We start from the raw sequence: 25,809 nt of genomic DNA, 5'->3' as shown, positions 1-25,809 counted from the left end.
TCGGCCTCTTGCTTTTCTGCTTTCTGAACTTTTTTCTTGTTCTTCTCTCTGTAGTAATATCTGTTGTAATAACCTTAAGCTTTTCATATTTTTTGCAAGCATACAAGTAAAAATCAAGCTCTGAAAAGTTCATGTAAAAAGCTGAAGATTGAAAATTGCTTCGGAAGAGAAAAATTGTCTTTAAGTCAGAAGAGCAGAAGTGCTGCTCAGTACTGACTTCATCTCCAAAGCTCAGCAAAGAGTTTGAGGTGAATGGTTTATAATATTACTGAAGATCTCCATTAAAAAAATAAACTACATTTTATATTCTAAACATATTCAGCATATTTCCTTAATGTGGTAGTTTTACTTTGTCGTCCTACACAGAGAATACCATTTCAAATTCCCTGTACGGTGGAAACATACGTGAACTCAATCGCTGTTTGTGACAGGTGGTAAAAAGCTAACTCTGTTAAGAACTGTTAATTTCTGATTTCTGTAGCACAGACCTGACCTTCCTCTTTTCAGCCTCCTCTTCTCTGCTTTTCCTCTTGCTTCCTCACCTCCTCTTCCCTCTGAAGAGTGTCTTCGAGGGGAACTTGGGCTCTGGCTACTTAAAAGAGAGGCGCGCGGCGGGCCTCGTGTTTTGCGAGAACACGGCTTCTCTCTATCGGAGCTTATTTGTGAGTCCGCTGGCAGTTTTCTGCATCCTGCAGTGTGAGAATGGCATGATTAGAGAGCTTCCTTGTTTGTTTGCCTGATGAGCATGGATCCCTACGTGTGCTTGGGTTAGATTCCCTAATATAATTATTGTTTGTTAAATTGTTGTTGATTGGTTTGACTGATTCCAAAGCTGAGGAACATGAGAAAAAGGTTTGGCTGGAAGATGATCAAAACCACAATGATGGTTTACATTTAAGGCCTGTCAAAAGCATCCTTCCTCCACCATTATTGTGTATTACAAGATATTATTGGTCTCGCAGAATGAGTAGACTTGTGGTACATTGTTTCTACTAATCAGGTTTCATGTTCTCTTCACCGCAGCTAATTCAGTGTCTCAACGGCTCATTTCCTCCTAAGAAGTAAGCCATGCTGATGTTTTTCTGTTTGGCTGCCGACACAGATTCCATTTTATCAGAGCAATTGAGTTTTACTGTAAAAGGGTAAACAAATCAATACTGCTCTGTGGATACTGTTAAAAGCTATTCAGTCTTACTCTGTGTTCTGCAATGAGACAGCATAAAAAACAGAAAATAGTTTGAACCATTTCGATGTCGTCTTCTCGAACACATCAGACATCAAAAGTTTAAATTTAAGTTCATTTCAGTGCTCACAGACAGATATAGTCCAAAAAACAGGGACAAAGTTACTGATCTCAGTTGTTTTGAAGTGTGTAAGGAGGAAGGCATGCATTTTGACCATTGTGAGATTTTTAGGTTAGGGAGGGTGAATTCTCTGTGGATTGCTTCCCTCCATCCTTCCTGTTTAAGCCCATTGTGTTCAGGTTTTCCCCTTCCCATGTGCCCACTCACTTCAACTCTGACACCACAGGCCAGAGCTCCACAAAAACCTGAAGCCAGTGTGATTATTTTTAAAGTAATGCACAGACTGTGTAATGGTGAATGCTAAGATGGCATTTAATTTATAGTAGACATACGTGTCTCTTTTCAAGGAATGATAATGTGAAATGTGAGAAGCTTCTTTTTTATATGTTCCTGCTGAATTCAATCTTTTATCAATACAATGTGTAGGTGTGGCTGTAAACGATTTTTATTTTGGGTCAGTCCGTTTGGTGAGGCCTGAGTGTTTTGGGGAGATCTGAAGATGGCGCACTCAGAGTAGCCTTTAGCTGAATGATCTCATTCATCTAACTATTGACTTGACCTCAATGACCTCCTGTTAGAATTCATGAGGCGTCTTTTATCGAATTTTTATAGATAGTAATGGACCTCATTGGAAGAAATGGTTAATTATAGAATGAGGTATAAAAGATCTGAGAGGATAAACTTCAATGATCATAGGTTATCTGTCCTTGATATCAAGTATCTAACTGTTATTGCATACAAACAAAACTCAACAATAACCAGGTTTTATAAGAGTGACCAGTAAGGTATCAGCATGTGTATATTTGTTAGTTTAAATGCCAGATAAGCTCACACCCCTTGATGGTCAACAAATCTGTGAATTCCTTAAAATTCTTACTTCTCATCACGAGTCCACGATGTAAAAACAAGTTAGAGGTTTTCAGCCCATTTTCTGTGCTGGATCAATGACACGATGAGGTTTTGTATAGTTACATCAAAGCCATTTTATTCCTACTGAACCTTCATATTTCTAACCCAAGCTCATCCCAGGGCGTAATATATTTATTCTGTCCATGGTTGGGCTGTTAAAGTCTCTCACTAATTCCCAAAACCTGACGCATGAAGGCCCACCCTGAGCGTAAACGAGCCATCAACATGATGTTCGATGACAGCCTTACAGTAGCATGTACAGCTACCCTTCCTTTTCCCCAACAATACTTCTTCTGTCTAAATGAATTGGTTTCTGTCTTTGATGTAGTTGAAAGTTGAATAACAAGGATGCTACATTCTGTTTTGTTGCCATTTCACTCCATTCTGTTCTTGCTCAACACTGAAACACTTTTCATTGGGTTTGCTGTCCATGGTCTTAATATCATTGTTTTCGTTCCATTTAGAAATCTTTATATTTGTTCCCCAATCATTACTATATCACAAATCATCTGACTTTCATTTTTCTCTGACACCCATGTATTTTCTTGTCCATTGTATCCACTGACTCTGATCTAATGCTGTGGTATTTTCACTAGAGTCCAATCAATGTGTTTTGGCTGATATTTTGGCATAATAAATGAACTGTAGATCTAAACATCTTTTAGAATCCTCAGTATTTCATTAAAACAGAAAAAGATGTGAGTTTTTAATATCCAAACTATTTAATAGTGTCTAAAAGTAATGTTATATCAACGCGGTTAATAAAAAGTTAAATGTTTTCATTCATCGCTGTATGTCAGCCTGAATTTGCTGTTGGTTGAGCTCTAGTTTTAACCTCATGTCACGGTTTAATTGGGGAATAACACTAACCATGTGATCATCCATGTTGTCTCTCTGTCTTTGTCACTGTGCGGTGCATCCCGATACATCTGGTGATGCCGATGGTGTTGATGTGCTGACACCAATCCTTCCTCCACCTCCTCCCGGCATGCTCCTCTTTTCCCAAATAACCTGGTGGTGTGTGTCTGTGTGTGCTGTTGTTTGCTCTCTCCTTCCTTGTCCCTGTGGGAAAATCAAAGCGCAATCCGTTAGAGTTCAACCAAGCGGGGCTGAGGAAGGGCTCGGTCAGTAAGGCCATCAAGGTAATGCCACGGCAACCAAGCACACCCATCCCGATCAGACACTGAGGGGAAATGATATAAAGGAAATACAGTAACGTTTATGCACAATGTGACCAAAAGTATGCGGACTCCCAATGTTTTGTTTGAGAAAAGTGTCTTAATTGTTGTGAAATAAACAAAAGAGCTTGACAGCTTGCCAGTGGATGTTGGAGTGTCTGTTTTGGAAAGTTACAGATATGGTTTCTCCGACTGTAGATGTTGATAAATTTGATTTCAGACATTGATTTGGGGGATTTCTAAACATTTTTTTTTATGTATGTAGCTTTAAGGTTGGGGGCAATGTTATGCTGAATAAGTGGAAAAAATGAATGCTGCCATTAAGTTAAAGAGCGCTGTCTAAAATATCAAATGCTTAAGGCTCACGTTAGTCAAAATAGCATCGTTATATTACCTACGGTCATGTTTATTTGCCGTGTGGCTCTGTTCTGTAACCTCTGGGCATTTCTGCCCCTACATTTGGCAACCATAAAGTCAGGGACACGAGCAGCAAGATCCCCTCACCCACAACAGTTTGACATTGAAATGTAAGAAATGGCGAAGCTGGAGATTAGGTGGGTTACAGAGTGGCTTGCAGAAGCAGCATAATGACAATTCACCATGAGAGAATTGCAAACCAGCTGAGCCATAAGCTGATGCAAGCTGGCACGTAGATTTACTTCTATTTAAATCACGCCATATCACAACAGTTGCTTCAAGGCACTTTGTATTAGGAGATAAAACCTCAGTAATCAGATGAACAACCACTTGGTGACACCGGGAAGGAAAAACTCCCTTTTAACAGGAAGATACCTGAGCACAGGGAGATGGGGCAAAGCTGCTCTACTGGGATTTCTGCTGAAACTCTGAAGATAAAGGGTGTCCACATACTTTTGGCCATGTAGTATATGAAGCAGTTAAGCACATTCAGGGAAAAAAGTCTAAAACTTAAAATACTGATCTGAGTAGTCTGAATTTGTTTCTCAGTTTTCCGTTGCTACAAGTTTTGCTACTGATAGTTATTTTGTAGTTCTTCTAAAAGTCAGAAGTCACAGCTGATTTGTGGCGATACCCTTGACCAATTCTGTGGATACTATTACTGATTTAGACACTCAAGACAACTTTTAGGGAAAGTTGTGGCAACCTTAAACAGTCAAGGAGTTTATTTGAAATGGTCAACCAAGCTCCAAGAATTGCATTTAAAATATTTACAGTGAGACTAACATGTCTGTTGTGATGGTTCACAGACCCACTATTAAGAGCTTTCACTGGAACTACTTTCGACAGAAGGAAATAGTTCCTGTTTGAAGCCATTTGCAAAGAGGTCTGTGGGGATTTTCAGCAAAGACATGCTTCTTGTAAATATTTTAATGTTACTTTTATTGCTGTTCGCAGACTAAATAATCACATCAAACATCTAAAAATCTGTATTGTTGTATTAAAACTCATTAGGTCATGTTCGCATTAGGAAGTGCTGCTGTAGCATCCAGAGCAACTTCACAACTGATCATGTTTCCTGTTTTTAAAACTCATTAACAAACTCCTCTCATCGTGTTTGTTGACTAAAACCGATTCTAACAGCGTGTGCTGTCAATAACAGCGTTGTTGTCTGAGCTACAGTTGAAATTTTTTTGGACTCTAATCTTTTCCTTTACAATGATCAGGTGTGGTTTCTACACTAACTGGTTCTGGGCACTTTTACCTGATGTCCTTTTTTTCTTTAATTCCTTTCTTGAAAAGTCACAAAATGACACTGTGTGAGATAGAAATTAATTTAATCAGTGGAGTACAGTGTCACTGCTTTCGTTTCAAACTGAAGTCCAAAGAAACACTCACTCTTGTTATATATAATGCTAGCATACCCAGTCCAATATTATTACTGTTTGTTTGTTTGTCCTGCTGTAGTCTGGTAAGAAGGTGACCAGTGATCCCAGCCCGTTTGTCCAGTTCAGAGTGGGACACAAGTCCTACGAGAGTAAGGTGAGAGCACGTAAAATCCACATTTGTGCTAACTGTGGTTGATTTATTAATTTCCAAGATGCCAATTATGAAAATTGCAGCTATTTTTTGTACATAAGACTGATAAATGAATTGAATCAAAGCTTTAATAAATGTAAATAAATCTACGTTCAGGCTGTGATTGGTTCACAGCACGTGAGCCCTGTACCTGTACACTTGCTTCTTGACTTTGAATGTATGATCCATCTTGGCTCAATACTTTCTTCTTCTCTTCCTTTCTGTCTGTTTCCAGACCAAGTATAAGACTCATGAACCGTTGTGGGAGGAAACCTTCACCTTCCTCATCCACAATCCCAAAGTCCAAGAGTTGGAGGTTGAGGTATGAAGACATTCAGCTGATTTTATAAACAGTGCTTATAAAATGGAATATATGAACTGTAACTTACATTATGCCTTAAAATAAAACTTCATCACACTTAATATTTCAGGTGAAGGATGAGAAGCACGATTGTTCACTGGGGACATTAACACTGCCCCTGACTCGCCTGCTGGAGGCAGAGGAGATGACGTTGAACCAGAGGTTCCCTCTGAGGAACTCTGGACCGAGCTGTACCCTCAAGATCAAAATGGCTCTGCGGGTAAAGGAGCAATGATTTTTTTTCCTTAAGGATGATTTTTTCAGATCTAAAATGATCCAGGCCAATTTTCTTTGAAGCCATAAAGCTCGTCAGAGACGATGCAGGTCCCACTCTGTGACTTGAGAATTTGGGTTTCTAAAGATTCTGATGAAGAAACGCATGTGATGATAGGCTAGGGGAGAGTCTTTGTACATACTGCTCCACTACCATGACGATGCATCGCATTGCTTCTATAAAACATCAAAAATTCAAACTGGACCTTATGTAATTCAGTGAATCAAATTCAATGAGTATTTTCACATTACATGTCTTGCTTCTGCATCACTTATTTATAAAGGGTTATTGTCTGAGGAATCATTTTAACTATGTATGAGTAATGATTTGGATTTTGAATTTCAGCACAGTTTCTGCAGAACAGTAGGCAGTGCCTGCACAGGCCTCTGTTTAGGAAAGCTTATCAGCAGTTCTCAAGTGAATGCTAACAGTACTGCTTAACTAAACAGAAGATTTGAGACTGTAAGGCAGCAGTAACATTACCCATTTTTACAACATTAATATTAAAACTAGTTAACCACCTGGTGTCTCTCCAGAGTGGAAAACAGTCTATATGATGCTTTTCTTTTGCGATTAAGTTTACAGAAACCAAACATGCCACAGCGCACGTCTGTGTTGAAATCTTATTTGTAGGTAAACTGATATAAAGATCCACTGACTAACTTTTTCCTAGAACTGAAACTCTTTCTCAAAACAAAAATATAGAAATGCCTTTTCCTAGGTTTGTTTTTTGTTCTTTATGCCATTCAAAACTGTGAAAATAATTATTCTGATAATGATTTCAGGTGTTGAGTCTGGATAAGGGCACTCCAACAGCTTCAAACTCCACCCCGTCCTCAGTGCAGGTCCGCAAATCCGAGTCCTCCAACTCGACCCCACGGCCCTCTATCTCCTCAGAATCGCCCAAGCCTCCCGCCTCTACCTCAGACATTCCCAGATCATCCTCCGTGTCAGCCAAGGAGATGCTGAACAGGCAGAAAGAAGCTAAGGAGACTGTGAGGACCCAGCGAAGCATGGACTTTGGGCAGGATGGCAGTCTAGGTGGAGGAGGGAAGAGCTTGGCGGAGACTGGGAGAAGCACCTCAAACCTGGCCATCTCGGGCTCCCAGCAGTACCTGGCCAGTGGCAAGGAGCCAACTCCCAGCATTGCTTCTGACATCTCCAACCCTTACGCTGCTCAGGAGCTGCAGCAAAGACTCGAGCAGTTTCACAAGTATCTATCGGTCTTTATCAATAGTTCCTAATATTTTTACATCTTCTTATATCATGATTTAAGGACATGTTGAACAACAAAGGCAGCTGTTTGGTTGGTGTATAAGTGTGTTTTGATAGTGTGCAACAACAAACCTAAGAGGTCTTTACAGCTCAGGTATCGTGAGCATGTTTGATGTATTTTCTGTCTTCATAGTGGTTCAGGCCCCAGTCATTTCCCCCTGGGGGAGATCCAGCTGACGATCAGACACAGCTCCCAGAGAAACAAACTCATCGTAGCTGTTCACAGTTGCAGGTAATTTAAAAAATGGGGCGTTTCTTCCTCAGACACATTAGTGTTTTGACTCTTACCCTTTGTTGACTTCCTCAGAAACCTCATAGCTTTCACTGATCATGGCTCGGATCCTTACGTCCGGCTCTACCTGCTTCCCGACAAGCGGAGGTCAGGTCGAAGGAAAACTCCAACAGTCAAGAAAAACCTCAACCCGGTCTACGATGTGACGTGAGTCCACCCCTCTCACTTTTTTTTTCAGCCATTTGATAAGCAGAGCAAAGCTCATAAAAATTCACTGTGCCATCTGCCTGTTTAGGTTTGAGTTCAGCGTTTCCCTCGTGGAGCTCCACAGGCGGACTCTAGATGTTGCCGTGAAGAACGGTGGAGGTCTGCTCTCCAAACACAAAGGCCTGCTTGGAAAGGTGCAGACATCTTTTATTCATTGTCTGTATTTATGTGTAACTGAAAAGCATTTCTTTAACACAATGAAGCCATCAGAGTGGAAATTTCGCTGGTTTTGAGAGAAGCCTCATTTTGTTAGACTTTGTCTAAAAGTTCAAGTATTGCTGTTCTTTCTACTTCTGGTGTCATATTTCTATGAAGTGCATCATTTTGACTGTATAAGAAAACTTTGTGGTTTTGTTTGTTTTTTTTTTTAATCAGGTTATGGTGGAATTGACTCATGATCAGATCACCAAGGGTTGGACACAATGGTTAGTCGTTCATCTCGCTTCAAATCTATTTAAAACAAATACAGTTTACTTTATTATGTCATATTGAGCTCATAGCATGGCTTGGAGAATAATGAGTTCAAATGTAAGTTTGCTTGTATATATATTTTTTTTGATTGAGTAGATTATCATGAAGTTATTTTTTACATTATATTTTTTTGAAATTAATATTGTGAATGCATCAATAGCTTGGATTAGAGCTAGCCTTACCTAGAAACACATTTCACGTGAATATAAAAAAATTGGCTTTGCTGTACTAGAACTTTTGTGTTTTGCATTTATTTATTTATTTATTTAAGTTGTATTGGCCAGTAGGGCTGCCACGATTAGTCAACTAGTCACGATTACGTCGACTATCAAAATCGTCGACGACTAATTTAATAGTAGACGCGTCATTTGAAGCTTTGTAAGATCACAAAAGACGCAGGGATACGTAGTAGGATTTAAGAGTGTAATAACGGACTGAAACAGAAGATGGCAGCACTGCATGTACAAGGATGCCAGCTGCCGTTAAACCCCGAAGAAGAAGAAACTGTGTCCCAGAATTCATAGCGCAGCCCTGCTCAGTTTCCAACAATGGCGGCAGCTAGTTAGTTTTAATGTTACTCTTATTATTCTTTCTGGGTCACAAAATAAACGTTTAACATATTTTCAGGCGAGAATGTAGCTGTGTAAACCTCAAATATCTGCTCAGTTTATCAAGACACGACATATTTTCAAAAGCGCTCCGACGTTTTCGGAGACGTCTGTTACCCACTAGCTCGTTAGCTAGCCGGGGTTACAGGCTCACTAGAGCCGGTGAGAACACCGGACTCCCAGCAAATCGTTTTCAAACCCACCGCCATCTTTCACTAACTCAGGTTAAATATATATAAGTCACTTAGAGAACTTAAAAATGTTATTGTTTGGCTTTTTTCAGTATTTTATTTGTTCCTGAGTAAATCGGTTTGGCTGAGATTAAAGTTATAGTTTTTACACAGCTGAATAAATGTCAAGCAGACAACTGATTATCAGAAGTGTGAGATGCTCGAGAATATACTGCGGTGTCCTGTTATATTTTAGATAGCAAGGAGCAGACGTCCCAGTTTACTAAACTCCACCGAAACAATCTGCAAACTTCATTAAAATTTAATAAACTATCATCTTGTCTTTATTTTTAGTTAGCGCATACCTTAAACACTTAAAGCTGTAAGCTAATGATAGTTATATAAGAGCAGATGCTGCTGGTGCAATAAGCTGTACGTTTTACGTTCAATGGATGCATGATCCGATTAGTCGACTAATCGCAAAAATAATCGGTGACTAGTCGACTATCAAAATAATCGTTTGTGGCAGCCCTATTGGCCAGTCATTTTTGTGCAGACTGTTTAAAGGCTATTGGCTTTGCCAGTGGGCTATCGTCTAAAGTCTGTGAATTACAAATGCATGTCTCTAGGCTTATTTACTGGATAAAATGGCCACTGTTGCTCATCCATCACTAGTTGGCGAAGACTTAGTTCTCAAGGATCAACACTGAACCTGGAGTGAAAGAAGATTAGTCAATTTTCTTCTTAAATATTGTGAGATTGATTTTGTAAAAAAGGCACAGACCTGAGGCCAAACATTCAATAAGCTGTATGACAGTAAACATCCATCAGTAGTTTATAAATCACTGGTATAAGGACAACAGTTGGAGAAAGGGCAAATGTGCCTGTAGTGGAGATAAATGAAAGCGATGTGACGTTAAAGGTTGCAAAAAGCTAGATTTCATGGATTATAAAGCAAACTCTAAACTACTTTTTCCCTCCTGCAGGTATGAGCTGAGCTCAGATGGCCTGGCCAAGTCCAACCAACTTTAAGTCGCCATCATTAGTATCGTCATCATATCACCACACTTCCACTTTATATTCACTTCACTTCCATCTCTACAGTACGATGTGTTTTTTAATCATTCTCATTATTTCTAACTGTAAGAAACAAACTGATTAAGAAAAGCAGCTTTTGACACTCATTTAATCACATCAGTCGCAAGGCAAACCTTCCCTTTAAGAAGTGAGTGATTGGCTAAAGGGAGTATATACATGTAAAGAACTATACTACGTTGTGTAGTGCTATGGAAACCTATATTCTATATTTAGAGAAGTGACTGTTTTTTGTTGTCTTTCCACAAAGAATGATAGTGTACAAGTGTGTAAATAATGTACAGTGATGCTGGACAAATCAGAGTACGGGGGTGTATTGTAGAAGTGAGAAGGAGTCGTGGTTTCTTACTTGGCCAAATGATTGTTTAAAGTTTTATTTCATTTGATTTAATTTTTATTTTTTAAATGCAAAAACATTCTGGACAGAGTCGCACCAAAGAGTGGAGTATTTTTATTATTTAGCACAGTTGGGGTTTTGGGTAACACAGCAATACACTGGCTTTATTTCACCGTAATAACGTGTGTGTGTGTGTGTGTGTGTGTGTGTGCGCGTGCAAAACCCAAGCAAAAATAACGATATGCACACACGTGTTGTTTTATTTGGTGACATGTTTCTGGGTTTACATTGAAATAAGGCCATTATTAAGTGTTACCTGTTTGTTTTGTAAAAACTGAATATGAATATTGCACTTTTTTTTTCTTTGTTTGTTTGTTTTTTTTAAAATCTGTTGATTATCATATTTACTCGGCGCAAACATCACCAAAATTCATCTATAGACAAGTACATTTTTTTAAACCATAAGAGGTGGTAAAAAAAATAGTGTTGAAAGTTCATGGAATAGTTTAACATTTTGATGAAAATGTTTCACTCACAGGTCTCTGCAAGAAGATGTTTAGCTTAGCTTAGCTTAGCCTAGTTTAGCTTATCGTAGCTTAGCCTAGCTTAGCCTAGCTTAGCTTACTTTAACAATAAAGTTTGTGTGTCCTTTTGGGGAGATTTCTTCTTCTACGTTTAGTCACCACAACTACAGGTTTGCCCATTAAACCTGGACATAAAAAAATGCTGAACAAAACCAAGTAACTATTTGTAAAAAGTGTAGAGTGAGACCTATTTCACTCTCACTATTGGCCATGGCTGTTGAGTCAGTGCACAGATGCCAAACGTCTCAATGCATACCCGAGACATCGGTGGTCTGGCATTATTCGACACCCTGGGAATGGAAATGGTCCAAATGACCTCAAAATGATCTTTTATTGTACCGTAAGGTGCTGTGTTATATACGTTATCTTTCCTTACAGATAATTTAGTGTTTTGAAATCAGTAACCTTATTAATAAGCTAAGTAACAGCTGGCTAAAATAATTATTTACAGCAAAGTTGTGTGATGGGACTAAAGACCACATAGAGGAACCTTTTTTTTATTAGTGACAGCTGAACATCGGTAAAACTAATTAACAAGCCGTGTTTCGAAAGTTTAAGATGTTTTGGTTGCAGAGGGAGGCTCATCAGAAGACTAAGCTAAACTAAGCTAACTCATCTCGACAGTTGCTGGTTTTAAGTTTCACGGGGTTTTTTATTTTTCTCAAAATGTGTTACTATTCTATCATAAAACTGTATTTTAACAGAAGTGTTTTAAGGATCACCCACTCATCCTCCATGTACGTAAAGCCACTATGTGTAGAAGTGTAAATTGTCCACGGACAGTCTCCATTGGTCGTATGGAAAAAGACATAATGACAATCAATTTTGTTTTTTTTTGTTTTTAAACTTTTATTTACATTTTATGGTAGAAGCTTAACATTATAGTGAAAAATCCAAAAATTCTCTATGAGGAAACCTTAAATTATATAATTGTCTGGTTTGAGAAGAAGCCAGTGGTAGCCCCAGGTTTTTTTTTGTTTGTTTCTTATTAATTTATTATTGTCCCCTGTTGACTTCCTGTTATATGTGTTGGTAGAAAGCAGTAAAAGTCTTGTTTTTCCTGCATTGATATAATAAAGTAATTCACCATTCTCACTTCACTGATGCTCTTCTTTAACTGAAATTCTGTTAGTGCTAGTTCTTTGCAACAAATGTTTTGGCTAGTGTTCATTTATGTCACCTGATTTCACAGGGATTACATATTGGAAGGCATCTACACATAGTGGCTTTAAAAATATTTGGCAACATGATTTTCTTCAGTGAAACAAATGTTTCTTTTAAAAATTTATTCGTAACACTCAGAGCAGGTTTTGTTGTTGTTGCGGTAGCATTCATATTTCCACTAGCATCAGCTGTTCAGTTTGTTTATGAATCCACTTAAGTCTTAACTCCCAATGCCATCTGAAGGAAGGTGCACAGACACGAGTTGAAAATGATCTTCCGTGTGTTTTTTTTCTATATCTTTTTAAATACAGTTTTGACTTTACAGCACACAATCCGAAGGGATTTATATCAGAAAGAAATACAAAACAACCATAGCTTTTGTGTATGTGACCCGACGCAGCCAAAGAACAGCAGATTTTCTGTTGATAAAAGTTGGGGTAGTTTGACCTTGGATTCTCACAATATAACTTCTGGATATTTGCCTTGTGCTCACATCAAGCATTGACAAAGTATTTTACATTTATATATGTTAACTGCATTTTAATGTCTTGATGTTTTTTTTATTTGTGTTTCCCGTCTTGTCTGTAAAGCATCAGATTTGAAACCTGTGCCTCTGGGGTCAAGTTTGTCTTCTCCCATATGGAAGTAACATAACAAAACGAAATGCTGGTTTTACATGTATTGTGTGTCCGGTGAAAATGGACCCTTACTTTTTTCTTTTCCTTTTTTTGTGTGTGTCATGCAACATAATTATAAATATTCTGTATGCAAGAGGGAAAATTCACAAGTAAACTATAGTATATGACATGTTAGTATTTTGAGACTTGCTGTTAGAGAGAATGGGACTTTTCTTTTTCTCTTCTATTCCATATGGGCTGAAAAGCGGTTTCACTTCTGTGTCTTCTTAATTTATCTCGTGCCTTAAAATGTACATGACCCAGAGATATTTACATGTTTGGAAAGAAGCAACAAATTGCTAAAACAGCTTCCTTGTTCCTGAATGTCTCCTAAATGTCTTTTAAAATTAATAAAGAGCTTTGGCTGGCTTATAGCAGCATGAAGCTGTGCAGGACTATGCTTTTTGTTCTTGTCATTTTTAAGACTATAGATGTGTTTCTCTAGTGGATGTGCAGCTTTTGAGGAATTTCTGTGTAAACCTTACAATAATTTATTATGAGAAAATAAACAATAGTCATCTTTGTATCTAATCTATTGATGGAAATTATTACATATTATATGTATTATAGAATCTGCCTTTAATAAGATATCAAATGGAGTATTCAGGACGTGTTAGCGATTTTAATTTTTATAGGCAAAAATTACCTAAAAATTGCAAGTGCAATGCAATTAACATTAACATCTAAGGACAATAACAACAGATAACAGACAACAGTTACAATAATGGTGTATTTAGGAAATATAAAACAAGGGTTAAAACAAAACACTTTTTATCATTATCCAGTGGTGAGGTCATTTGCTTCTAAAGAATAGAGACCTTTGGCATAACTTAAACTTTCATTACCTGTAGGGATTCAATATCGGTAAAGATGAGGCCTTGTAAATAAACAAAATCTGGCTAGAAGAAATCCAACATTAACCAACAGATCTACTGTTTTTAACATGAATAATCTTGAACTCTACATCAGGTACAAATGGTTTATTGCTCACCCATTTGCCTTGTGTTTACAGTACTGATGGGTCCTCTAGGTCAGGGATGTCAAACATAAAAATGACACAAAAATGACAAAAGTTTGGTTCAGGTTTGACGTGTACTGTGGATTTTAGATCAGCTGTCGCCAATAGAGTAAATTCCTACAGTGTAATACAGGATAGTAAAGCTCACTTAGTAAAGTTTCACACACCCAACATAAAGTGCCAATCTCATGCACTGCATTGCTCTCAGTAAACACTAGAGAATGCTGTTTTGCTGTATTTGTCTGGTAACTCATTTTACATTTTAAACAGGTTCTTGTGTTTTTTTTCTTAAATGTTTGTCAGAGGTCAGAAATAGATCTGTAGCCATGTTTTCCTTAAACATGTGCAAGATGTAAATAATAATCCACTACTTTGATATCTGTACAGTGTAACTCAGAGTGTAAAAAGGCAGCTTTAGCTTATATTTGTTAGTCTACATATGGTGGAAAAGAGTGAATTTCACCTTTTAAAAAAATCCTTTTAATGGACAGAAAAAGGTCATCCTGTTATTTTACAGGGAACAAACAGAGACGATAAAATTTGCTCTCAGTTTCATCTGTTTATAAAATGAATCATCCAAAGCTCTTAGATTTGCCGTGTAACCCACTGTGAAGTCATGGGGCCTGTGTCATAAAAACACCATACCCATCAGTGCTGCTTACGACATAGCATTTATCAGTGATAGTCTTTGTGTCCCATGAGGCTCTTGCAAGCTAATGCATGGGCTGTGTTATGTTGTTTGTTTTCAGTAGGTCTTAATATGAAAATTACAGTGTGAGAGGAAATTATCTTTTAAGTGAAAGGTGCTCCAATTATCCATGTTAGCAACAAGATGAAATAGGCGTCTTCTCTGTGGTTTTCAGTTTTATAAGGTTTTCAGGTTCTGCAGAAGATTGTCTGATTTTTTTATTTATAAGGAGAAAATAAAACTATGCAATATGTGTTCAGACTGTGTGAAAGTTTTTGCTGTCATTAAAATGAAAAATGAAGGGATTGCATAATTTGTTTGTTTAATCATCCAAAAAATGGATTTAGGCTGGTAAGATATCACATTATTTACTTTCTGTTCAAAGATGCTGCACTTACAAGTGCTGCATTTTCCAGCTTTTCCCGCACTAACACAGCTATCCTGATTGTATACATTTCTCTATGTGACCCTGAACACACCACAAAGTAGGAGGTCAAACAGTTTGACAGAATCAGTCAGTGATTTGTGTGTGCTTGTGTCTCCATTTTGTTCCTGTCCTGAGTGTAAACGTCAGAGATGCTTCAGTATTTACCTACTGACTGATAAGGCCTCTGCAAGCACTGATTTGCTCTTCTAGATGGAAAAACCTGTGTGAATCACACTCTGACCCACTTTGATTGCTCCTAGATATGCTGACACACACACACAGTACAATTCATTTCATCAAGTTTGTCATAAATGACCTGAGCAGCAAGGTGGCAAAGGAGAAGCTTTTAATCTCTTCAGATAGTTCTGACTGGTTAAAACCAGTCACTCCAATCTTCCCATGGAGTGACATAAACCAGAAATGGTTGATGAAGATTCAATAGTTCTTTAAAAGGGATCTACCAGGATCATTTCTAGCCCATTTTATTTATTCCCGAGCCTTTGTAGAGTCGCTTTTTTCACTGCTTAAAGTCCCTCATCCTCTTCATTGTCTGTCTGATGCAAACTGTTTTAGCTCCTCTGCTTTTATGCCAACTTTCTTCTGACTGGCTGTTCCTGACAAACAGTAGGTTTGAACAATGAGTGATTGCTGGGGTTTTCTCTGTAGTAATGTAAGAGTAGTGATTATTTCCTTTGCAGTATAAAGCATCTTGAGGTGATTATTGTGTGGGTTGGCATTATGTGAATAAACTGCATTAAACTAAGGTGCACTTCACTTCTCAAAACAATGTAGAAAAGTGTAATTTAAAAGCAAATTAAACACTTTTGCAGTATTTTAATCGTGTTCCCTTCACTTGGCAAATTCCTTTCAATGAAAATTATAGATTGAGATTGACTGAGGCTTGCTTTGGAAATGACTCCATGACCTAAATAGAATGTTAATTTATCAAAAGGAGTCATAGATGCTCATCCAAAATGTTTCTCTTGTGCACCCAACATCACACATTTCAGGTTCTTTGGCTCATTTCCCCCCATGTCTATCCCCGGTTCTTCAAGTCTTTCTGATGTTTCTCGGTAGGTAGATATAAATAACGTCCCTTTTCCCATCTGCCTTCAACTCAAAAACGGGATTATTTCCGACAGCACCTGAAGGCAGCGGTAGTGCTGAATCAGAGTTCTTTGTTAAATCATCAAGTCAGAAAAAGACTGAATCTGGATATAGAGCGAGCGATGTAACCTTCAAAATAAAAGCTTTAAAGACGGTTGTGACGTAAAATTTGAACCTTGCAGTGACGGTTAAATACGTTTATGCTTATACATATAAAGCAAAATAATCAAAAAGATATAAAAAAGTATTTTGATCAATTTGATCAATTTAAATGTTTTTTCCTAAATACTCCAGACAGTCTACTATGCCTCCACTAGGGTGGATGTGCATATTGATAGTTGTTAGAGTGTTTATGTTTGCATCTGCATTTGTATATAAGCAAAAGGTAAGATAAATGTGCGCGATAACCATCTATCTATCTCCATGTAGTGTGTGTGTGTAGAGAAATTTTCCGAGGGTGCCATGGAAATCAGGCGGGGTGGCAAAACGTTTCATGAAACATTGCCTGTAATTTTTATTGGCTTAAACCCTAGCATAATTAAACATTTCATTCACAAAAAAATATGTGCAGTTTACTGACATTTTGTGTAAATTTAAGTATGTAACAATTTGATTACATACTTAAATTTACACAAAATGTCATTAAACTGCACTGTCGGTTCAGTCTTACTTGTAAAGTGTTAATAAAAGCTTATTTTTTTTTAAAAAGAACACTATGCAAATTAAGGTGGCACCCCATGCCACCGCAGTAGATCCGCCCTGTGTGTGTTTCTAAAGTTTTAATAATAATAATAATGAATAATGGATTGCATTTATATAGCACTTTTCGAGAACCTCAAAGCGCTGTACAATTCCACTATTCATTCACTCTCACATTCACACACTGGTGGAGGCAGCTACGGTTGTAGCCACAGCTGCCCTGGGGCAGACTGACAGAAGCGAGGCTGCCATATCGCGCCATCGGCCCCTCTGGCCACCACCAGTAGGCGGTAGGTGAAGTGTCTTGCCCAAGGACACAACGACCGAAACTGCTTCGGTGCTTTAATTTTGTTTTATTTTAATTTTAGCTTTTATTTTGGAAAATGTGTATCGGAAGTACAGTGTGTGAGTGCTTGTGTTTTGATGCTGCGAGAGCTCGAGCCTCCAGCAGCAGAAACGCCCAGCATCCTCTCTCCTCTCCTCCAACATCCATCCACCGTCTCCTCCACTCCTCCGGCTGCGAAGGGGCCGCTCTGACTGGGAAGGAAGAAGAACCAAACCAAAAATGTCCTTTTAACACTTGAGAGAATAACCCAGAAGAGACATGGATCCTTTGCATTTCTCTTTCCTCCACCATCTCCTCCTCCTCGCCTCCCTGAGCTCCTTCCCCGCTTCTGCTGACAGGCGATTCGGTGAGTAAATTAACGGGTGATTATTTTCTCCGTGATGAACAGAGCGGAGCTCCGTCCGCGCCCTGTGGAGTTATCCTCAGAGCCATTTTGGACAGAGACCTGGGGGGCAGACTGTTTCTGTTGTGGTCTGTGTAAATATTGTATCAGCGGACTGCCACGAACCTGCAGGCTGATTCACCGCAGCTTCACCTGAGCGCAGGAAAAACAAACACGGCGATCCTGCGATTAATTTCCAGCGCAATAATCCGCTGTCAGTGTGCCAGCGCTCCCAGGAACATCACAGGAAATCTGCTAGAGCAACACAACATGACACAGTGAAGCGTACACAGCTAAATTAGCTTTTTTACACTGTGAAAACAGGCCTAAATCTGTCAGTCCTGAAGTGTTTGTGACAGCAATGGAACTATTAAATAATCTGAAGAATGCACAAACCAGAAACTCCTGCAAAATATGCTAGTTAATCGTGGTTAGCACACATATTTACATTTTTAAAAATGAAAGAAATGTAAAAAAATAAAAATAAAAAAATAACCTCAAATATTGAAAATTGGTCTCGGGCATCATACATAAAATACCTAAAATAAAAACTATAACAGTCACAAATTAAATATTTAAATTAATGTAGAGAAAATACCAGATCTTATTAAAATATTGTTTTAAGAATATATTTATTTTTAAAAAAGACTGAAGCTAATGATTCAACACTCAAAATGTAGAAATTTGAAAGAGGGATCATACACACGGCCCTTCTGGGTTGTTTACACCCGCTTGTAAACAAAAGGAGCCATCAGTGATAACATCACTGGAAAGCAATGAAAAATGGGATCGTACATGCACTCTCAAATTTCCAGCTCTGCGCTCCTGACAGAGGCAGCTATTGATCGGAAATTTAAACATGTGCGTGTGTCTGGAGAAGAGTGCACGCACTCGCTTGCACTGTAGAGTCTATAAATAGAGTCAAATAGCTCATATTCCCCCAATGACTTGAGACCTGGAGCCTGCAAGCATGACTGATACAGAGATTTGCTGTATACGATGGTGAGTACGGGAGGAAGAGCAGGAAGAAGCTGGTGCTGAGAGGGAGGTGTGTGTATCTATGTATCCAAGACCCTCCTCCTCTTCCTCCTTCTCCTCTTTCCCTGTGATTACATAACCAGCATACAGAGAGTATGGCAACCACAGGACACGTGGAGCTGTGGAGATGAGCAGCAGAGACAAAGTCTCCATTTCAGCGTTCATGTTTTTGAAGGAGCAGGAATAAACAAATCTGAAATACATCAGACGAGAGGGTTTTACTCATATTAGCAGCACCTGTTATTACTGCTGTCACGTTTGTAGGGACCTGTGGTGCTGTTTTGACATTTCTTCCTTAAAATGTTGTACTGTACCTTTACATTATTTTGCTACTTGACAGGTCTCCAACTTAAAGGGACCTTTTGAGTCATTGAACACCAGCGGCGCTGTGAAGCTGGATGCTGTTTTATTTGCATCACAAGAATGTAGGTGGCGTGATTTATGTCCTGCGTCTGGTTTTGCGCTATTTGACTGATCAGTGAGCAGTCGGTGGCATTAACAAGCCGACAGGTGTAGCAATGTTCCACATGGGGCAAACAAGAAATAATCATCGCTTTGCGTCATCAGTGTCAGCTGGTGGTTCTTGCTAGTGGTCATAATTATCATCTGTAAATTAAGGTCCATCGCATTGTTAGTAGGAAGTTGGGTGCATGCTGTGGGTCTCCCTTTGTTTCAGTCTTTTTCAGTCACTGTCTTGGAGAAATATGATTCCTGGGCTTGTTTGTGTAAAGTTGCAGTTGCCACACAGCGCAGAGCAATTTCCAGGAGCTGGAAGCAAATTAAACATGTAAGATTTCAACTTGCTGTTTTTTTTTTTCACGACTGGTTTTGATATTGGGAATATGCTCATAAACATGTACCTAGTTTGATATCCAGAGTTGTTGAGCTGCAATATTTTTCACTGGAGTTATGGTTTTTGCATCCCTGAGTGCTTTGCTCCCATTGGTCACTGTCTTATAGCTCTGGCTTTGGTCTCCACCATGTCCTCAGAGAAATGCCTGGAGTTTATGAATGCTCGGTTATGTTCACCGCACAGGCTTCTGTTTCTGTATGAGTTTTAGTACTCAATAAGTAGATCTACTCTTTTGTTTTGTTAATATTTTGCATTGAAATATCAAGTAAATCTGGTTTTCTGTATAATTTAATAAAAAAAAGACATTTGTTACATGTATTAAACCTCAAGGGAGATAAAGTGAAAGTAAGTTTCTTTTTCTTTGCTTCTGGCACACTCTGGCAACAATAACCGTCTACTCTTAAACTGCTTCCATCGCAATACTGTTTAAGGGAAACTGAATGTAATATTGTGTATCAGAATTGATTTATTTTTCCTTATGTACCGGGACAGTTATTGCACAACCAAATTTATCTTACTTAGGGCCTGGCCATCATACTACAAGGCAATTAAATATAAAAAATGATCGTGTAGTTAATCAGTTGTTTTACATTTTGTTTCCTTCAATTCAATTTTATTTATATACCTCCAAATCACAACAACAGTCGCCTCAAAGCGCTTTATATTGTAAGGTAGACCCTATGATAATACATACAGAGAAAAAACCCAACAATCAAATGATCCCCTATGAGCAAGCACTTTGGCAACAGTGGGAAGGAAAAACTCCCTTTAACAGGAAGAAACCTCCGGCAGAACCAGGCTCAGGGAGGGGCGGGGCCATCTGCTGCGACCTATTTCATTGGTTGCTTTCTCCTAAATTTATTGGGATATCTTAGATTCTGGGATCTCACTAATCAGACTCTACGTTTTAGCAAATATATTACATTCGAGAACATGTGTGTTTGTTAAGAATGACTTCTGAGTATACCGCTGCTATATGACAATTCGGGGTGTTACTTGAAAGCAGCATTAACTTGTTTCATGTTGAATCTATACTCCATCTGTCAGATAAATGTAGGATTGAAGTGAAAAGTCCAAAAATGGAAGTATAGAAAGTGAGTTGCATCTATAAACAGAGACAGTGTTTCCTGGAGTTCAGTTAATAACGTTCTCTTTTTTTTAACCTGCCTCATATAAAGAACTTGAAACTGTAAACATGGATTATATTACCCTGAAAGTGGAGTGGGTTTCATTATCCCTTATGGGACCTGTATGTTTTAATTTCTAATCAAAAGTGACTTTACACTAACCTTGTGCACATAATATTCTTTGGATGTTTAAAAAGTTTCTGTAATATGCCTTCAGGGACCGGTAGCACAGTGTGCAGAGGGGATATCAAGACCCAATACTTTCCCGGTATCTCTCATCTCCTGTGTTGCTGCATTACAGCTGTAATATTTCATGTAACATTTAAGGATTGATGGAGTAAATTCATGAGTAGTCAGCAATGACTTTACAATGATCTTGTTAAAAATTTTAAGGCAGTTTATCATGTTGTAATCTCTTTTGCTCAGAGGAAGATGATCAGTTTGTTTAAAGGCGCGGGCAATCTCTCGCTTATTCTCACATGTGTGTGTGTTTTTTCTTTAATGTGTGTGTGTGTGTGTGTGTGAGAAGTCTTGAAATACACAGAGAGCTTTTATAAAAACAGGTTTCCATGGTTGGAAAAGGTCAGACAAAGAGTAGATTAGGAAAGATTTTTGCCACTGAAGGAGTTCGATGGAAAAAAAGTGTGGGTGGAGAGAAACGCTTGCCTTGAAAATGAAGGTTTGGTTTCAGTTATTATTCTCTGAACTTTTGAACCAAAACCTCAACATAATGCCAACAAGCTGTTTAAGCATGATCTTTAGCAGACTCTTTCATGTGGCAAGCAATGAAAACTACAGTAATATTCTTAACATGCCCTTCATGTTATTCATTCATTTTGGGCAGTTTGGCTTGTAATCCTAAACCTGAGTAATATTTAGCTTGGCCTGAGAAAGGCAAAGCTAAACTCCAACAGTAAATATCAAATACTAAGCTGCATAGTTAATGTTTACACTAATTATTACCACCTTTACAGTGTGTAATGATGTAATGAAGCAGTTAGCTCATTCTGCCTTTTCTGATTGTGTTTTTAATTAATACAAGTGAGTCAAATGACATTTGTGCTTGTCTTCAAACACCTGGCTGGACATACTTGCTTATTATTTAAAGTATCAGATATTCAAAGACGATGCCACGTTTTTTTTTCTCCATCAAAATAACCCAAATCTTTACTTTCTTTGCATACACCTCGGTCACACACACTAGAAACTTAAAAAATTTCTAGTTTTAAAGTTCAGAGACTGAATAAGTTAAGTGAAATATTTTTGCCTTGCAGAGGCAGCAGCAAGATGCTGCAATCCTACCACAGTATTCTACCAAACATCATCCATCACTGCTAATAGTTTCTCTTATGCCCCCTTAGCTGGAATCATCTGTGCTCAGTGATGAAGTGGAAGCTCTTGTGTGGGAACCGTGCCCAGACATACCGCTTGGATCGCCACTTTTTGGGTTTCACTTTTATCTATTTTGTGTTTTGGCTTTGAAGTAGAGATCGGTTGAACAAGATATAGAATGAGTCTTCGATTTCTTTTGATGGAATAGGACATCATCCTGTTAAAATATTGTATCATTTCTACTGGATATAAAATGTGGGTCATTTACTTCAATTTTGAACTTGTACCATAGATTAATGATCCCTGAGAAACTTGGTAATCAATAACACAAAACCAAATAAACGAAAACATTTTTTTAATCAGAAAAACTCAGGTATCCATTGTTCCTATTTTGTCCGATCAAAGGCCCAAACCAAAAATAATGCAGCTGCTTTTTAGGTAATTAAACAGTTCAAATAATTACTATGTTGTCATAAATGTTATTGGTAGACCAATCAGCTTCTATCATCTTATTAATCTATCATTTATGTTCATGCATATTGTGCTGGTCACAGTGAGTTTTTGTTGTAAAGGTTCTTTGTGAGTCAGATTTTCCCTCCTGGGATTCCAACTAGTGACTATGCTGAGATGTCATTCTTCTTAATCATTAACCTGGATGTGGAGAAGGTCGTCGCTTGTTCACCTGGTGTGACTGTCACCATGGCAACGCTCATTAACTTTTCATTTGTGCTGATAGGTTGGTTGGGTCGGGCCAGGCCTGCAGAGCTACTGAGGTGGTTTACTTTAACTATGTTGTAAAACATGAGGAAATGGACAGAGCCAGGTGTATGGGAGCTTTTATGTTGCAGAAGTGGAACAGTGTGACTGGTCAGAAGTACGCTCCAGCTATGGTGACAAATCTGTTAAGATTTCCCCTGGATTTCTGGGAGTTCTTGCATTATTTGTTCTAAATACAGGTGTTAGTAGTTTGGAGTCCTTTTTATGAAACTTTCACTGAGCATAGCAAAAAAACATACTAAAAAGTTCACATCAGCATCTTTTTAGTTGTTTTATAGTATGAAGTAGGCAATAAGTTTAATAAAAATGTTGTAGATATAATGCCGTGCCATTTAAAGAGGTTGGGGAGGAGATTTTTGTCATTTTCCTGTCGTATTGATCTCTAACCATTGAGTGTATAGAAAAGATGTACCCAGCATAAAGTAACTATATTTGGACCAGTGCTTGGAGTGCTAACTTATCAGCTAATGCTAGCAAGCTTGGTTATGAAGCAATATATATAAACTATATGTGTCCAATGGAAAGAAACACATGTGTGCTAATAAGTAACCAACTAAAAATACACTGGATGGACTATAATACACAGAACATCATATTATTTGTCAGATTTGAATAAAATGCTCCAGGTGACACTGCTGCACTAACAGCCCAAACAGGGTTTAAAGGTTTAATTCAGAGACTGGCAGAGATAAGTCGTAGGAGATGGCAATTAGCTGCCGTCAAAGTAACCACGTTACTAACTATAAGTCTGGCCAGTATAACTATCCATAGAGATCTGAAGCTTTTTTTCTGTACTAGGTTGTAAACATTTATTTCTTCTGTGAAGGTGGGTATTTGAACACACGTGTCTCTTGGATTGGACGCACTTTGGGAGCTGTCCTCAAATGGCTGTTTGAGGAACTTCCCATGTATGTTGGCTCGAAGTTTGCAGCTTGGATTGCACCTGGTAGTATACTATATACTAATACTAACACTTCAGTTGTAATAAACTATAATTAACCTTCAGTCAGAATTTTTCGTTTTTGAGTTTTCTCAAAGTACAGCATGTTTAGCAGTTGATATGTGAGTTGACTCAGCTTTCTGTGGACATGCAGATCCATACTGGCTTTATAATAAAGTCCTATTTTTTTTTATTTCACTGTCCTTCTTTCATTATTAAATCTGCTAATGTTGTTTTTTGGATGATGTTTGGGAAGAATCTCTTCTTTCATCTGCAAAGTTGACAGACTTGATTCAGAAAAAAAATGAGTGATTATAAATCTGACATCATCATGTGGTGAATTCTGACTGGTGTTTCATTTGCTTCAAGGATTTGCCAGAATGACTTGCCATTAATCAATATATCAAGTAATCTGGAGTCTTCTGGAGTCAGTGCAGAAACTGAAGGTGTGATGAAGAGCCTGCCACACTCACTGCTGCCCTGCTTCTTCTTAATCCCTGCCTGCTACAGATTGCTGTTTCTGGCTGTGTTGACTAATATCTCCCCGTTTTGCTTTTTTGTCACAGTGCAGGTGAAACTGCATCTATTCTCAGTGTTTATCTCAGTGAATTGTGTCTGCTTGGCCCTGCAGGGTTTGTTGTTCTTCCTGCGTGCAATGATGCTTGGATTCACCAGAGTGCACCCAGTCAGTTCCTGGATATTTATGTCTTCCAACAGTTTCCACACTGAGTAAATGTGTCGTTTTTTTCCATCACTGATGTACATGCTAAACACAATGGAGAGGAGGGAGTCATCAGTTACATGTATGTTTGCTTAGTGTATAGCAGTGATTAGAGGTTACATGTACCTTCAATATCACACCGCTTACATACATGTGTAATCATATTTATACAAATCGCAGTACAGGTTTTGGCAACTGCTAAATGTAATTTATGTTGTTGAATTTGAAAGTTGTCGCCTGAACATTTGATTGATAGTTCTGGTTTACTACACTTTAAATCTTAAGGAATTTGTACTTACCAGAAAGAATATCAGCAAGTGCTACAAAACAAGAGGTTGAAGAGGAGTATTCATGAACATATTCTTTGCTTATCTCTCAATGATTATTGCTTTTTATGTTAGCTAGCCGTATGATTTTTTTAAAACTTTTCCAGGAACATAGCTTGAAGTAGCTATCAGTGGTTAGCAACATGGCTAATGCTAATAGCAGTGCTACTGTACAAAGCAATACAAAATCCTGTAAATGCCCTTTTTAAACTCCAATAACACATTTTTGCAGTGTGCTACAGTCATATGAAAATGCTATGTTGGCAAGTTGGCAGGCAAGTTTTCTTTTAAGGTAGAGATCAAGTAGAGATAATGAAGTGCTAACGCTAGGCTACGATAGTGCTATACGGTATCATGATTCATTGGGACCATTTAAACTGAATTAAGGCTTAAAGCCGTGCATCATTAGAACTGAGGATACTTTGACTTACTGTATAATGCAGATGGTACCTGTCTGTGTTTTACATATACAGTCTCTGCTGCAATTTAGCTGAATATGAAAAGAAGTTCTAGCAGATAAAGTTTAACAAGTAAAACTTTGTTCAGTGTTCCCTGAAAGATTTATTTATACCATCCAACAATGTGCCCTGAGCTTTCCTGTCCATTAAAGTTTTAGAACCAACATTTCAGGTGTTTCTATGTTCTGTTTTACCTCTAAGTAAAGTCCAAACCAAAATAACAGTAGAAGACTAAATGATTCAATGTGCCTGCACAAAAAATGCACATTTGGTTCTTGGAAAAATTAAAAATCCATGTTCTGCATGGTGCACTCCACCAAAGCAGTGCTTTGCTGCTTCATTCAACTAGATGGATCAATGCTGTGGCTTTGAACAGTCTGTGGAAGAGATGGATAGAGGTGGATGTGGATGAAAAAGATAATAGGTGGAGAGGGAAGGGGACGGAGGGAGTTGTTTTGTGACTGTAGGAGACCGAGGCGGGGATGATGAAGAGAGATTACTTCCAATTTAAGAAGGGGTGTTTGTGCACACCTCCAAATTGGGAAATGGATTTCCCTGCTTTGCTGCAACAAAATAATAATGATTACAAAAAAAAAAATCCAATACTGTCTTTCCTTCCAAAACCTTTTTGTGTCTGTCTAAATTGTTAGAAGTCATGTCGGGCATGTT

General features: G+C 38.2%; 2 protein-coding genes across 8 annotated transcripts in view; both read left to right on the top strand.

Annotated features, from left to right (window-relative positions):
- The window catches only part of esyt2a (extended synaptotagmin-like protein 2a), a 58,380-nt gene extending 45,081 nt beyond the window's left edge, over positions 1-13,299 (top strand). For 3 of the 6 annotated variants that reach the window (XM_084911649.1, XM_084911647.1, XM_084911648.1), the window contains exons 15-25: positions 561-662; positions 3,293-3,355; positions 5,276-5,350; positions 5,622-5,708; positions 5,818-5,967; positions 6,807-7,234; positions 7,430-7,528; positions 7,604-7,735; positions 7,824-7,929; positions 8,171-8,220; positions 10,031-13,299. In XM_084911649.1, coding sequence (XP_084767775.1) covers positions 561-662; positions 3,293-3,355; positions 5,276-5,350; positions 5,622-5,708; positions 5,818-5,967; positions 6,807-7,234; positions 7,430-7,528; positions 7,604-7,735; positions 7,824-7,929; positions 8,171-8,220; positions 10,031-10,076 — 1,338 coding nt within the window. In that variant the 3' untranslated portion in view covers positions 10,077-13,299. The remainder of the gene's footprint in view (positions 1-560; positions 663-3,292; positions 3,356-5,275; positions 5,351-5,621; positions 5,709-5,817; positions 5,968-6,806; positions 7,235-7,429; positions 7,529-7,603; positions 7,736-7,823; positions 7,930-8,170; positions 8,221-10,030) is intronic. The other 3 variants (XM_084911651.1, XM_084911650.1, XM_084911652.1) reach the window with 3 other exon arrangements.
- A 3,957-nt stretch (positions 13,300-17,256) lies between these two features.
- LOC146368110 (receptor-type tyrosine-protein phosphatase N2-like) overlaps positions 17,257-25,809 on the top strand; it is a 217,722-nt gene continuing 209,169 nt past the window's right edge. For both annotated transcript variants that reach the window (XM_084911857.1, XM_084911856.1), the window contains exon 1: positions 17,257-17,532. In XM_084911857.1, coding sequence (XP_084767983.1) covers positions 17,445-17,532 — 88 coding nt within the window. In that variant the 5' untranslated portion in view covers positions 17,257-17,444. The remainder of the gene's footprint in view (positions 17,533-25,809) is intronic.

The sequence above is a fragment of the Perissodus microlepis genome, chromosome 18, assembly GCF_051167445.1.
Source record: "Perissodus microlepis isolate ML-2025 ecotype Zambia chromosome 18, ASM5116744v1, whole genome shotgun sequence".
Taxonomy (NCBI): Eukaryota; Metazoa; Chordata; class Actinopteri; order Cichliformes; family Cichlidae; genus Perissodus; species Perissodus microlepis.
The sequence above is the reverse complement of the archived record's forward strand: the minus strand, read 5'-3'. Positions and strand labels throughout refer to the sequence as shown.